General features: G+C 44.0%; 1 protein-coding gene across 5 annotated transcripts in view; it reads left to right on the top strand.

Annotated features, from left to right (window-relative positions):
• Nucleotides 1–14,993, top strand: part of LOC134346070 (hepatic and glial cell adhesion molecule-like) — a 91,303-nt gene that overhangs the window by 36,720 nt on the left and 39,590 nt on the right. For all 5 annotated transcript variants that reach the window (XM_063047367.1, XM_063047371.1, XM_063047370.1 and 2 more), the window contains exons 4-5: nt 4,364–4,480; nt 4,576–4,677. In XM_063047367.1, coding sequence (XP_062903437.1) covers nt 4,364–4,480; nt 4,576–4,677 — 219 coding nt within the window. The remainder of the gene's footprint in view (nt 1–4,363; nt 4,481–4,575; nt 4,678–14,993) is intronic.

A 14,993-nucleotide genomic window follows, 5' to 3' on the forward strand; every position in this document is an offset into this window, starting at 1 on the left:
AAATGGTTCATATTATGCATGGAGATTTGTAGCCAGTGGTGTTCCTCAGGGATCTGTCCTGAGACCCCTGCACTTTGTGATTTTTATAAATGACCTGGATGAGGAAGTAGAGGGTGGGTTAAATTAGTTTGCTGATGGCACAAAAGTTGGGGGTGTTGTAGATAGTGTGGAGGGTTGTCAGAGGATACAGTGGGACATCGATAGAATGCAGAGCTGGGCTGAGAATTGGCAGAAGGACTTCAACCAAGATAAGTGTGAAGTGGTTCATTGTGGTAGGTCAAATTTGAAGACAGAATATAACATTAATGCTAGGACACTAGGCAGTTTGGAGGATCAGAGAGATCTTGGGGTCCATGTCCATAGGACATTCAAAACTGCTGCCCTGATTGACAGTGTTGTTAAGAAGGCATATGGAGTGTAGGCCTTCATCAACTGTGTGATTTAGTAAAAGAGCTAGAGGTAATGTTTCAGCTATATAAGACCTTAGTTAGACCCCACTTGGAGTACTGTGTTCAGTTCTAGTCACCTCAGTACAGGAAAGATGTGGATACTATAGAGAGAGTGCAGAGGAGATTTAAAAGGATGTTGCCTGGATTGGAGAGTGTCCCTCATGAGAATCGGTTGAGTAAACTTTGCCTTTTCTCCTTGAGTGACGGAGGATGAGAAGTCACCTGATAGAGGTGTATAACATGATGAGAGGCATTGATCGTGTGGATAGCCAGAGGCTTTTTCCCGGGGCTGAAATGGCCAGCACAAGGGGGCACAGTTTTAAGGTGCTTGGAAGTAGGTACAGAGGAGATGTCAGAGGTAGGTTTTACACCCAGAGAGTGGTGGGTGCTTGGAATGCTCTGCCAGTGAATGTGGTAGTGTTGGATAGAATAGGGTCTTTTAAAGGATTCTTAGATAGGTATGTGGAGCTTAGAAAAACAGAGGGGTATGCGGTAGGGAAACTCTAGGCAGTTTCTAGAGTAGGTTACATGGTCGGCACAACATTGTGGGCTGAAGGGCCAGTAATGTGCTGTAGATTTCTATGTTCTATGTTCTATGTTCTTTGATATGCACTGGGACCATAGTCCCCTATGTCCTACCATTGAAGTACCTATCCAAAATTCTCCTAAACATTAAAATTGAGCTCATATGCACCATCACAGTTTGAGGATAAAGGGGAAGCCTTTTAGGACCGAGATTAGGAAAAACTTCTTCACACAGAGAGTGGTGAATCTGTGGAATTCTCTGCCACAGGAAACAGTTGAGGCCAGTTCATTGGCTATATTTAAGAGGGAGTTAGATATGGCCCTTGTGGCTATGGGGATCAGGGGGTATGGAGGGAAGGCTGGTACAGGGTTCTGAGTTGGATGATCAGCCATGATCATACTGAATGGCAGTGCAGGCTCAAAGGGCCGAATGGCCTACTCCTGCACCTATTTTCTATGTTTCTGTGTTTCTATCTGCACTGGAAGCTCATTCCATACTCTGAAAGAACATAGAACCCTAACCCTAACCTGGTGAACCTCCTCGGCAACGCCTTCAGAGCCAATATATCCTTCCTCAAGTAAGGAGACCAGAACTGCACGCAGTACTCCATGTACGGTCTCAACAGTAATCTGTACATAACCTCCCTGCTCTTAAATTCAATTCCTTTCGCAATGAAGGCCAACATTCCATCTGCCTTCTTGATAGCCTGCTGCACCTGCAAACCAATCTTTTGTGATTCATGCACTTAACCTGTCTATATTTCTCTGCTCCACTCAATGTCATCAGCAAACCTAGATACACTATCCTGGGTTCCCTCTTCCAGATCGTTAACATACAGTATATTGTGAAGAGTTGCAGGCCCAGCACCGACCCCTGTGGCACACCACTCACCACTAATTGCCAACCACGGTAACACCCATGTATCCCACTCTCTGCTTTCTATTACTTAACCAATCCTCTATCCATGCTAATACATCACCCCAACTCTATGCATGCTTATGTTATGGATAAGTCTTTTATGTGGCACCTTTTCAAACACCTTCTAGAAATTAATGCCCATTTGTTCCCCTCTATCTACTGTGCTCGTTATATCGTCAAAGAACTCCAGTAATTTTGTCAAACAGGACCTGTCTTTGCTGAATCCATGCTGCATCTGCATGATGGATCCGTTTGTTTTCAGATGCCTCTCTAGTTCTTCTTTAGTCATAGCTTCAAGCATTTTCCCAACTACAGATGTTAAACTTAACAGTCCTGTAGTTACCTACCTTTTGCCTACATCCTGTTTTGAATAGTGGCATGACATTTGTCATCTTCCGATCCGCCGGGACTTGCCCACAGTCCAGATAATTTTGGTAAATTATCACCAAAGCCTCTACTATAACCTGCCATTTCTTTCAGTACCCTGGGACTTCAGGCCTACAAGTTTGCTCAGTCCTACCCCTTTAGTGATAGCTATTGTATCGAGGTCCTCACCTCCCATTGCATCCACAACATCTCTCTTTGGCATGTTAGACATGTCCTCCAGTGTGAAGACCGACACAAAATAGTCATTCAAAGTCTCGGCCATTTCCTCATTATGCAATATCAATTCCTCCTTCTCATCCTGCAAGGGCTTTAGCTACCGTTTTTTACTTTATATAATGATAAAAACCTTGACTATCCATTATATCCGCTTACACCATCACCGCCAGCAGTACATTCCATGCACCCACCATTCTCTGTGTGGAAAAACTTAACCCTGACCTCCCCTCGTTACCTATTTCCAAGCACCGTAAAACTTTACCCGCTCATGTTAGCCATTTTAACCCTGTGAAAAAGCCTCTGGCTATCCACGCAATCAACAGTGCTCATCATCTTATACACCTCTATCAGGTCACTTTTCAGCCCCTGTCCCTCCAAGGCAAAGCTTACTCAACCGATTCCAAATCTTCATAAATCCTGCCTCTCAGGATCTTCTCCAACAACTTGCCCACCACTGAAGCCAGACTCACTGGTCTATAATTTCCTGGGTTATCTACTCCCTTTCTTGAACAAGGGAACAACATTTGCAACCCTCCAGTTCTCCAGTTCTTCTCCTGTCCCTATTGATGATGCAAGGATCACCGCCAGAGGCTCAGTAGCCTGGGGTATCTCTCATCCATTCCCGGTGACGTATCCAACTTAATGCTTTTTAAAAGCTCCATTACATCCTCTTTCTTAATGTCTTTCTGCTCAAGCTTTTCAGTCCACTGTAAGTCATCCCTACAATTGCCAAAGTCTTTTTCTCTGGTGAATACTGAAGCAAAATAAGACCATAAGACAAGGGAGCAGAAGTGTGCTACATAGAAACATAGAAAACCTACAGCACAATACAGGCCCTTCAGCCCACAAAGTTGTGCCGAACATGTCCCTACCTTAGAAATTACTAGGCTTACCTATGGCCCTCTATTTTACTAAGCTCCATCCACCTCCACCAAGTTGCCGGCAGCCCATTCCACACACTCACCACTCTCTGAGTAGAAACCATACCCCTGACATCTCCTCTGTACCTACTCCCCCGCACCTTAAAACTGTGTCCTCTTGTGACAGCCATTTCGGCCCTGGGAAAAAGCCTCTGACTATCCACACGATCAATTGCTCTCAGCATCTTATACACCTCTATCCGGTCACCTCTCATCCTCCGTCGCTCCAAGGAGAAAAGGCCAAGTTCACTCAACCTATTTTCATAAGGCATGCTCCCCAATCCAGGCAACATCCTTGTAAATCTCCTCTGCACCCTTTCTATGGCTTCCACATCCTTCCTGTAGTGAGGCGACCAGAACTGAGCACAGTACTCCAAGTGGGGTCTGACTATAGCCCTATATAGCTGCAACATTACCTCTCGGCTCCTAAATTCAATTCCACGATTGATGAAGGCCAATACACCATACACCTTCTTAACCACAGAGTCAACCTGCGCAGCTGCTTTGAGCGTCCTATGGACTCGGACCCCAAGATCCCTCTGATCCTCCACACTGCCAAGAGTCTTACCATTAATATTATATTCTGCCATCTTGAAAGAAATAAATATTTTTCATCATCCATTCCATGTGCTGTGCAACGAATTATATTTTATTGACTTCCAGACTTTCCTGAACTCCATCAAAATTTTTATAATTTTAAATCCTCCACCTGAAGAAATGATGTCTGTTATCTAGTTTCTTGTTGGATCTGTAGTTCTGCTGTGTGGCAATTGCAAGTATCTGCCTGCAATGCGCTTGGTCCAGTAGCTTGCTCCTGTGAATGACCACAAAACACAAAGGAAGGATTCAAAAATAATGTGTTTTTTGTGACGTTATTCTGTTTGTATGTGGATTTTACCACTGTGTCTTAGAACTGAATTTACTTCAATAGCAGATCTCTGTTTCAGGTGTTCAATTTCTGCATAAACGCATCCTCATTACTTCTGTCATTGCCTTGGTCAGTACATCAATGTCTCTCGCTGGAACTGCCTTCATCATTTTCTTTGCGTTACAGAAATATAAAAGTAATGTATGCATTTCTTTTCCTGTTCTTGACAACACATTTACTCAGATTTCCAGATATTTCAATGAACCTGTCTGATTTCCTTTGTATCTACAGCTCAGAAGTATCAAATGCGACTTACCGCTGCATTTATTGTCATTAAAATAAAGTCCTATGTGTGTTTAATGATCTCTTCGATATATTCTACCTTGGATGGAGGTAGGTTTTTATTTTAATTTAATTATTTCACTTTTTATGAGTATTGCTGGCAAGGCCAGTATTTATCCCAGTATTTATTGCCCATGCAATAATAGCTTCATGCCTTTGACCTTACTGCTTGTTTAACCCATTTTCGAGGGTTTTTACGTCATTTCTCATACACAAGGATTATTGGAGAATAAAATAATTATCACTCTGGATCCAATTCGGCACAAAACAAAACCACATAAGGTAAAGAACACAATAATAATAAAGCAATAAATATAGGTGCATTATCACCAGTTTAATGGTACTCTAACTTTTTAAATTATTAACTGCACTTAGATACTGTAACGACCTTTATGAGATTTAGAATCAAGTCCCAGTCTTATGCCTTGGCCCAGGACTGGCCTGTCAGCATTGGAGAGCAGATTGCCAGTAACATACTGTATGAGGCATTAGCTATTGAATGTAAGATCAGTCGAGTTCTGACTGCATAGCACATTGACCAGTGTCTGAATCATGAGAGTTGACCTCTGCTACACCCACCATTCTGAACTGCGACTATAAAACATAGGAGCAAAATTAGGCCATTTTGCCCATTGAGTCTGCTGCAGCATTTGATCATGGCTGATTATTATCACTCTCAACCCTAATCTCCTGCCTTCTCCCTGTAACCCTTTGATGCCTTTATTAATCAGCAACCTCCACATAAAATATACTGAAAGAAGTCCTCTACAGCCATCTGCAGCATTCTTCATCTTCATCCTGAATGAGCTAGAACAGTTACAAACGGTGATTGCCCTTCAGATATGAATGTTTTGAAACATCCTGATAATTATGGCATTACTGTGAAGTTGAATGGTATGGAGAAGCTGATTCTTAGAGCATTGTATACTCATACCATCGTGTGGATTTCATATGTGTATGGATTTCAGCAAGGCATTTGGGAAGGTTCCTCATGCGAGGCTCATTCAGAAAGTAAGGAGGATTGGGATCTAAGGGGACCTTGCTTTGTGGATCCAGAAATGGCTTGTCCACAAATGGCAAAAGGAGGTTGTAGATGGTTAGTATTCTGCTTGAAAGCCAAGGCACAAGGCTGGGACTTGATCCTAAATCTCATAAAGTTTGTTACAGTGATGTTCCGCAGGGATCCGTTTTGGGACCCATCCTCTTTGCGAGTTCTGTAAATGACCTGGATGAGGAAGTAGAAGGATGGGTTAGTACGTTTGCTGATGACACAAAAGTTGGGGGTGTTGTGGAGGGCTGTCAGACATTACAACGGGACATTGATAGGATGCAGAACTGGGCTGAGAAGTGGCAGATGTAGTTCAACCCAGATCAGTGTGAAGCAGTTCACCCTGGTAGGTCAGATTTGAAGACAGAACATAATATTAATGGTAAGACTCTTGGCAGTGCGGAGGATCAGGAAGATCTTGGGGTCCATGTCTATTGGACATTCAAAGCTACTGTGCAGGTCAACAGAGTTGTTAAGAAGGCCTGTGGTGTATTGGCCTTCATCAAACGTGGGATTGAGTTCAAGAGCCGTGAGGTAATGTTACAGCTGTATAAGCCCCTAGTTAGATCCCGCTTGGAGTACTGTGTTCGGTTCTGGTCACCTCACTACAGGAAGGATGTGGCTAATCTAGAGAGAGTGCAGAGGAGATTTACAATGATGTTGCCTGGATTGGGGAGCATGCCTTATGAGAATAGGTTGAGTGAACTTGACCCTTTCTCCTTGGAGTGACAGAGGATGAGAGGTGACCTGATAGAGGTGTATAAGATGATGAGAGGCATTGATTGTGTGAATAGCCAGAGGCTTTTTCCCAGGGATGAAATGGCTAATATGATGGGGCATAGTTTTAAGGTGTTGGAAGAAGGTACAGAGGTAAGTTCTTCACACAGAGAGTGGTGGGTGTGTGGAATGCACTGCCAATGATGGTGGTAGAGACAGATGCAATAGGGTCTTTTACAAGACTCTTGACACTCAAAGCTGTTGCGCAGGTTGACTCTGTGGTTAAGAAGGCATACAGTGCATTGGCTTTCATCAATCGTGGGATTGAGTTTAAGAGCCGAGAGGCAATGTTACAACTATATAGGACCTTGGTCAGACCCCACTTGGAGTACTGTGCTCAGTTCTGGTCGCCTCACTACAGGAAAGATGTGGAAATCATAGAAAGGGTGCAGAGGAGATTTACAAGGATGTTGCCTGGATTGGGGAGCATGCCTTGTGAGAATAGGTTGAGTGAACTCGGTCCTTTCTCCTTGGAGTGATGGAGGATGAGAATAGAGGTGTACAAGATGATGAGAGGCATTGATTGTGTGGATAGTCAAAGGCTTTCTCGCAGGGCTGAAATGGCTAACATGAAGGGCATAGTTTTAAGGTGCTGGGGAGTAGGTACAGAGGAGATGTCAGGGGTAAGTTTTTTACACTGAGAGTGGTGAGTGCGTGGAATGGGCTGCCAGTAACGATGTTGGAGCCAGATACGATAGGGTCTTTTAAGAGACTCCTGGATAGATACATGGAGCTTAGAAAAATAGAGGGCTATGGTAATCCTTGGTAAATTTCTAAGATAAGGATACTTCGGCACAGCTTTTTGGGTCAAAGGGCCTGTATTGTGCTGTAGGTTTTCTATGTTTCTAGATAGGTACATGGAGCTTAGTGAGATACTCTGCTCTGTCGGCTGCTTAAATCTAGGGAAGACAATCTCTGGCCCGCCAAATGTGTGAGATTGAGGTGCGAACCCACCGCAAAACCCTGTTTGGGTGGATGCTGCGTGATTCATAGTCATAGTCATACTTTATTGATCCCGGGGGAAATTTGGTTTTGTTACAGTTGCACCATAAATAATTAAATAGTAATAAAACCTTAAATAATTAAATAGTTATACATAAATTATGCCAGGAAATAAGTCCAGGACCAGCCTATTGGCTCAGGGTGTCTGACCCTCCAAGGGAGGAGTTGTAAAGTTTGATGGCCACAGGCAGGAATGACTTCCTATGACGCTCTGTGTTGCATCTCGGTGGAATGAGTCTCTGGCTGAATGTACTCCTGTGCCCACCCAGTACATTATGTAGTGGATGGGAGACATTGTCCAAGATGGCATGCAACTTAGACAGCATCCTCTTTTCAGACATCACCGTGAGAGAGTCCAGTTCCATCCCCACAACATCACTGGCCTGTACGGATTCGTTACCCTGTTGTAAATAAATACCATGAGATAACGGGCAGTACACCTCACACAATTAAACAAGTTAGCTTTATAATTCTTAATTTGACAAAGGATTAGTAAAGAAAAAGCAAAAAAAAGAAAAGGGCCCATTTTAATGAAACAGTCTGATGGGCTCAATTTGGAGCTCACAGCTTCCCCTTCGTCAATCCTCATTTGATCTCCCTGGACTTCGTCAAATCATGGCCCACTCCAGGTCGAATCCTACGACCTCCTCTCTGGTGTCTCCCGCCGAACAAAAGACCCAGCTCACCCCGGTGTCAGCACACAACACGAAATCGCACTCCCTTCATTGGACAGCTCACATTCCAAAACACCCGTTATCTCGAACCATCACCCAAACACTGCTTCTACAGAAAAACCATTACATTAGCAGTGAAACCTTTCCAGGATGTTACAGTCTCCCCCCACCAAAGTTAGTCATGTCCCCATGACTTTCAGATAATTTGCCACCCCTTCATACAAAGTACAAAGTCCAAGACAGGTGTAAATGCCAGTGACATAGTTCACCAGGGCAATAGGTGCCACAGTCTGTTCCCGTGGTGCCACATAGGCCAGCCTATCTGGTGGTCTCCTGATTCTTTCAGACGTCCTTACCCCATCATCTAGTCCTTCAGGTTCAGACACTCCTTAGGATACTTCTGGTCGACATGGCGAGGCCACCCCCCCCATCTAAAACTCGTGCCCTTCTGCAACTCGGACTGATGAAGGTTAAGGGTGTTGGGAAAGTAAGAAATGATTCTCTGATTCTAGTAAATAGCGGGTTAAAATTAGGTGCCAGTTTATGTATGCTCTGTTCTGTGAAAAGTTGGAGAGACTGCCCTTGACTGAAAAAAAACTGCCTTCTGTGTTTTTGTTTTAACAACTCACAGCTGAGTGAACCCTTTGAGAATGATCTGTGGGCTGTATTCACACATGCTGCATACATCATGTCTTATGAGTTCACATATTGATCTAAGTTCCCACCTTTGTCTGTTCAAGTTTTACTGATAAGGCAAGAGTTTGTCTGTAATTAAAACCCGTAATTTAGTGTACTCTCTTATCTAATTAATTAAGTTTGCTCTAACTGACTTGGCGGAAATATCATGGTAACGAAGTGTTCTTTGTCTGTTAGTCCTATAAATTGTAGCATTCCAGCTTGTTAAATCAGAAACTCGTTTCAGCCGCCAGAGAGATGGGTAGAAACTCTGTCTCTTTGATGTTTGGTTTCGAGTTTTCTCGCCGGCTGAGCTTGAACAATAAACTAGTGAAAAGGTTAAAGACTTGTGTGTGGTGTGATTATTTGGTCCGGCAAAACTTTAGTTTACAGGACCCCTCTGCCACTTGACTGAGCCCCTCTTCATCCCCTTCAAGGTCCCACTGAACCCCAGTCTGTCCATAGATGGTCCCCCCAATTTTACCTGACTCAGCGTGACAAGGGTTGAGAGTCTCTTCCTCAGTCAGTGGGGAGTTAGCAAAAGGCAGCTCATACCACACCCCCAGGTAGGGTTACCAGTGTTAATAGCAGAAAGAAGAAAGTATGTGTGTGAGGGCAGTTTTCTGTGCTCGGTGTCAGATGTGGGAGGTCCTGGAGTCTCCCAGCGTCCCGGACGGCCATATCTGCACCCGGTGTGTCGAGCTGCAGCTCCTAAGGAACCGCGTTACGGAACTGGAGATGCAGCTCGATGACCTTCGCCTGGTCAGGGAGAGCGAGGAGGTGATAGAAAGGAGTTATAGGCAGGTGGTCACACTGGGGCCATGGGAGACAGACAAGTGGATCACAGTCAGGAGGGAGAAGGGGAAGAGTCAGATACTAGAGAGTACCCCTGTGGCTGTACCCCTTGACAATAAGTACTCCTGTTTGAGTACTGTTGGGGGGGGGGAACAGCCTACCTGGGGGAAGCGACAGTGGCCGTGCCTCTGGGGCAGAGTCTGGCCCTGTGGCTCAGAAAGGTAGGGAGAGGAAGGAGGAGGCAGTAGTGATAGGGGACTGTATAGTTAGGGGGTCAGACAAGCGATTCTGTGGACGTAGGAAAGAAACTTGGATAGTAGTTTGCCTCCCTGGTGCCAGGATCTAGGGTGTTTCAGATCGCATCCAGGATATCCTGCAGTGGGAGGGAGAACAGCCAGAGGTCGTGGTACATATTGGTACCAATGACATAGGTAGGAAAAGGGAAGAGGTCCTTTAAAAAAGAGTACAGGGAGTTACGAATTAAGTTCAGAAGCAGGACCCCAAAGGTAGTAATCTCGGGATTACTGCCTGTGCCACGCGTCAGTGAGAATAGGAATAGAATGAGGTGGGGGATAAATGTGTGGCTGAGGGATTGGAGCAGGGGGCAGGGATTCAGATTTCTGGATCATTGGGACTTTTTTGGGGCAGGTATGACCTGTACAAAAAGGATGGGTTGCACTTGAATCCCAGAGGAGCCAATATCCTGGCGGGGAGGCTTGCTGAGGCTACTGGGGAGAGTTTAAACTAGAATTGTTGAACCAAACTGAAGAGACTGGGGAAAAGGCGGTTGGCTCACAAAGAGAGAAAGTGTTTAGACAATGCGAGAGGGAGGATAGGCAGGTGATGGAGAAGGGACGCGCTCAGACCGGAAGTTTGAGATGCATCCATTTTAACGCAAGGAGTGTTGTGAACAAAGCGGATGAGCTTAGAGCGTGGATCAGTACTTGGAGATATGATGTGGTGACCATTACAAAGACTTGGATGGCTCAGGGACGGGAATGGTTACTTCAAGTGCCGGGTTTTAGACGCTTCAGAAAGGACAGGGGGGAGGCAAAAGAGGTGGGGGGTGTAGCACTGCTGATCAGAGATAGTGTCACGGCTGCAGAAAAGGTAGACGTCATGGAGGGATTGTCGACGGAGTCTCTGTGTGTCGAGGTTAGGAACAGGAAGGGGTCAGTAACTTTACTGGGTGTTTTTTATAGGCCACCAATAGTAACAGGGATATCGAGGAGCAGATAGAGAAACAGATCCTGGAAAGGTGTAATAATAACAGAGTTGTCGTGACAGGAGATTTTAATTTCCCAAATATCAACTGGCATCTCCCTAGAACAAGGGGTTTAGATGGGGCAGAGTTTGTTAGGTGTGTTCAGGAAGGTTTCTTGACACAATATGTAGATAAGCCTACAAGAGGAGAGGCTGTACTTGATTTAGTATCAGGAAATGAACCTGGTCAGGTGTCAGATCTCTCAGTGGGAGAGCATTTTGGAGATAGTGATCATAATTCTATCTCCTTTACAGTAGCATTGGAAAGAGAAAGGAACAGGCAAGTTAGAAAAGTGTTTAATTGGAGTAAGGGGAATTATGAGGCTATCAGGCAGGAAATTGGAAGCTTAAATTGGAAACAGATGTTCTCAAGGAAAAGTACGGAAAAAATGTGGCAAATGTTCAGGGGATATTTGTGTGGAGTTCTGCATAGGTACGTTCCAATGAGACAGGGAAATTATGGTAGGGTACGGGAACTGTGGTGTATGAAAGTTGTAATAAATCTAGTCAAGAAGAAAAGAAAATCTTACAAAAGTTCAGAGAGCTAGGTAATGCTAGAGATCTAGAAGATTATAAGGCTAATAGGAACAAGCTTAAGAAGGAAATTAGGAGAGCCAGAAGGGGCCATGAGAAGGCCTTGGCAGGCAGGATTAAGGAAGACCCTAAGGCATTCTACGAGTATGTGAAGAGCAAGAGGATAAGACGTGAAAGAATAGGACCTATCAAGTGTGACAGTGGGAAAGTATGTATGGAACCGGAGGAAATAGCAGAGGTACTTAATGAATACTTCACTTCAGTATTCACTATGGAAAAGGATCTTGGCGATTGTAGTGATGACTTGCAGCAGACTGAAAAGCTTGAGCATGTAGATATTAAGAAAGAGGATGTGCTGGAGCTTTTGGAAAGCATCAAGTTGGGTATGTTGTCAGGACCAGATGACATGTACCCCAAGCTACTGTGGGAGGCAAGGGAGGAGATTGCTGAGCCTCTGGCAATGATCTTTGCATCATTAATGGACACAGGAGAGTTTCCGGAGAATTGTAGGGTTGCGGATGTTGTTCCTTTATTCAAGAATGGAAGTAGAGATAGCCCAGGAAATTATAGACCAGTGAGTCTTCCATCAGTGGTTGGTAAGTTGATGGCGAAGATTCTGAGAGGCAGGATTTTTGAACATTTGGAGAGGCATAACATGATTAGGAATAGTCAGCATGGCTTTGTCAAAGGCAGGTCGTGCCTTACAAGCCAGATTGAATTTTTTGAGGATGTGACTAAACAGATTGATGAAGGAAGAGCAGTAGATGTAGTGTATATGGATTTCAGCAAGGCATTTGATAAGGTACCCCATGCGAGACTTATTGAGAAAGTAAAGAGAATCCAAGGGGACCTTGCTTTATGGATTCAGAATTGGCTTGCCCACAGAAGGCAAAGAGTGGTTTGAGATGGGTCATATTCTGCATGGAGGTTGGTGACCAGTGGTGTGCCTCTGGGATCTGTTCTGGGATCCTTACTCCTCGTGATTTTTATAAGTGACCTGGATGAGGAAGTGGAGGGATGTTTTAGTAAGTTTGCTGATGACACAAAGGTTGGGGGTGTTGTGGATAGTGTGAAGGGCTGTCAGAGGTTACAGCGGGACATTGATAGGATGCAAAGCTGTGCTGAGAAGTGGCAGATGGAGTTCAACCCAGATAAGTGTGAAGTGGTTCATTTTGGTAGGTCAAATATGATGGTAGAACATAGTATTAATGGTAAGACTCTTGGCAGTGTGGAGGATCAGAGGGATCTTGGGGTCCAAGTCCATAGGACACTCAAAGCAGCTGCGCAGGTTGACTCTGTGGTTAAGAAGGCATACGGTGTATTGGCCTTCATCAATCGTGGAATTGAATTTAGGAGCCAAGAGGTAATGTTTCAGCTATACCGGACCCTGGTCAGACCCCACTTGGAGCACTGTGCTCAGTTCTGGTCGCCTCACTACAGGAAGGATGTGGAAACCATAGAAAGGGTGCAGAGGAGATTTACAAGGATATTGCCTAAACTGGGGAGCATGCCTTATGAGAATAGATTGAGTGAACTCGGCCTTTTCTCTTTAGAGCGACGGAGGATGAGATAGAGGTGTATAAGATGATGAGAGGCATTGATCGTGTGGATAGTCAGAGGTTTTTTCCCAGGGCTGAAATGGTTGCCACAAGAGGACACAGGTTTAAGGTGCTGGGGAGTAGGTACAGAGGAAATGTCAGTGGTAAGTTTTTTTACTCAGAGAGTGGTGAGTGTGTGGAATGGACTGCTGGCAACGGTGGTGGGGTTGGATACGATAGGGTCTTTTAAGAGACTTTTGGATAGGTACATGGAGCTTAGGAAAATAGAGGGCTATAAATAAGCCCAGTAATTTCTAAGGTAGGGACATGTTTGGCACAACTTTGCGAGCCGAAGGGCCTGTATTCTGTTGTAGGTTTTCTATGTTTCTAAATCAATGTATTGGCTACAGGAGATGGGATGTCAAAGTTGAAGTTGTATATGGCATTGCTGAGACCTAATTCAGAGTATTGTATGCATTGTTAGTCATCTACCTGCAGGAAAGATATAAATCAGGTTGAAAGAGTGCAGAGAAAATTTACAAGGATGTTTCTGCGTCTGTCGGACCTGAGTTATAAGGAAAGATTCAATAAGTTAGGATTGTATTCTTTAGAACGAAGAAGATTGAGAGGAGCTTTGATAGAGGTATACAAAATTATGAGGGGTTTCGATAGAGTAAATGCAAGCAGGCCTTTTCCACTGGGTCTACTACCAGAAATCATAGGTTAATGGTGAAAGGTGAAAAGTTTAAGAGGAACGTGAGGGGAAACCTCGTCACTCAGAGGGTCATGAGAGTGTGGAATCAGCTGCCAGCACATGTTGTGCTTGCAAGCTCGATTTCAATGTTTACGAAAGGTTTCGATCGGAACATGGAAGGTCGGGGTCTGGAGGGTTATGATCGCTGTGCAGGTCGTTGGGAGTCGGCAGTTTAAATCATTTCAGCATGGACTAGATAGTCCAAAAGGCCTATTTCTCTGACTCTATGACTCTAAGTAGGAGTAACATTGTGATCAAAATTGTACATAATCATATTGTGTATAACTGCAACATCAGATCCCAATTCCTGTACTCAATTTTTTGATTCACTAGGTCAGCATACCAAATAGAGCGCATATAAAAAGTATTCACCCCGCCTTGAAAGTTTTCATGTTTTATTGTTTTACAACATTGAATCACAGTGGATTTAATTTGGCTTTTTTGACACTGATCAACAGAAAAAGATCCTTGTGTCAAAATGAAAATATATCTGTTCAAAGTGATTTAAAATATAAGGCACAAAATAATTGATTGCATAAGTATTCACCCCCCCCTTTAATATGACACCCCAAATCAGCAGTGGTGCAGCCAATTGGTTTTCAAAGTCACATAATTAGTTAAATGGAGATCACTAAGAAACCTATGATAACTCTGGAGGAGTTACAAGCTTCAGTGGCTGAGATGGGAGAGACTGTGCGTACAACTGTTGCCCGGGTGCTTCATCAGTCGTAGCTTTATGGGAGAGTGACAAAGAGAAACGCCACTGTTGGAAAAAAAACCCGCATGAAATCTCAGCTGGAGTTTGCCAGAGGGCATGTAGGAAACTCTGAAGTCAGATGGAAGCACGGTTTATGGTCCGATAAAACTAAAATTGAGCTTTTTGGCCATCAGACTAAACACTATTTGGTGTAAGCTAAACGTTGCATATCATCAAAAGCACACCATCCCACTGTGAAGCATGGTAGTGGCTACATCTTGCCTGTGGGGATGCTTCACTACAGCAGGCCCTGGAAGGCTTGTGAAGGTAAAGGGTAAAATGAACGCAGCACGATACAGGGAAATCCGAGAGGCACACCTGATGCAGTCTGCAAGAGAACTGTAACTTTGAAAAGATTTTTTTCCATCAAGACAATGACCTTGGAATTGACTTGATGGGGGTGAGTAATTATGCAATCAATTATTTTGTGTTTAATAATTATAATAAATTTTTGTAATAAATAATTGTAAAAAAATTAGATAAATTTGTAGATACTTGTTTTCACTTTTACACAAAAGAGTCTCTTCTGTTGATCAGTGTCAAAAAAGCC

This window comes from Mobula hypostoma, chromosome 5, assembly GCF_963921235.1.
Source record: "Mobula hypostoma chromosome 5, sMobHyp1.1, whole genome shotgun sequence".
NCBI classification, from domain to species: Eukaryota; Metazoa; Chordata; class Chondrichthyes; order Myliobatiformes; family Myliobatidae; genus Mobula; species Mobula hypostoma.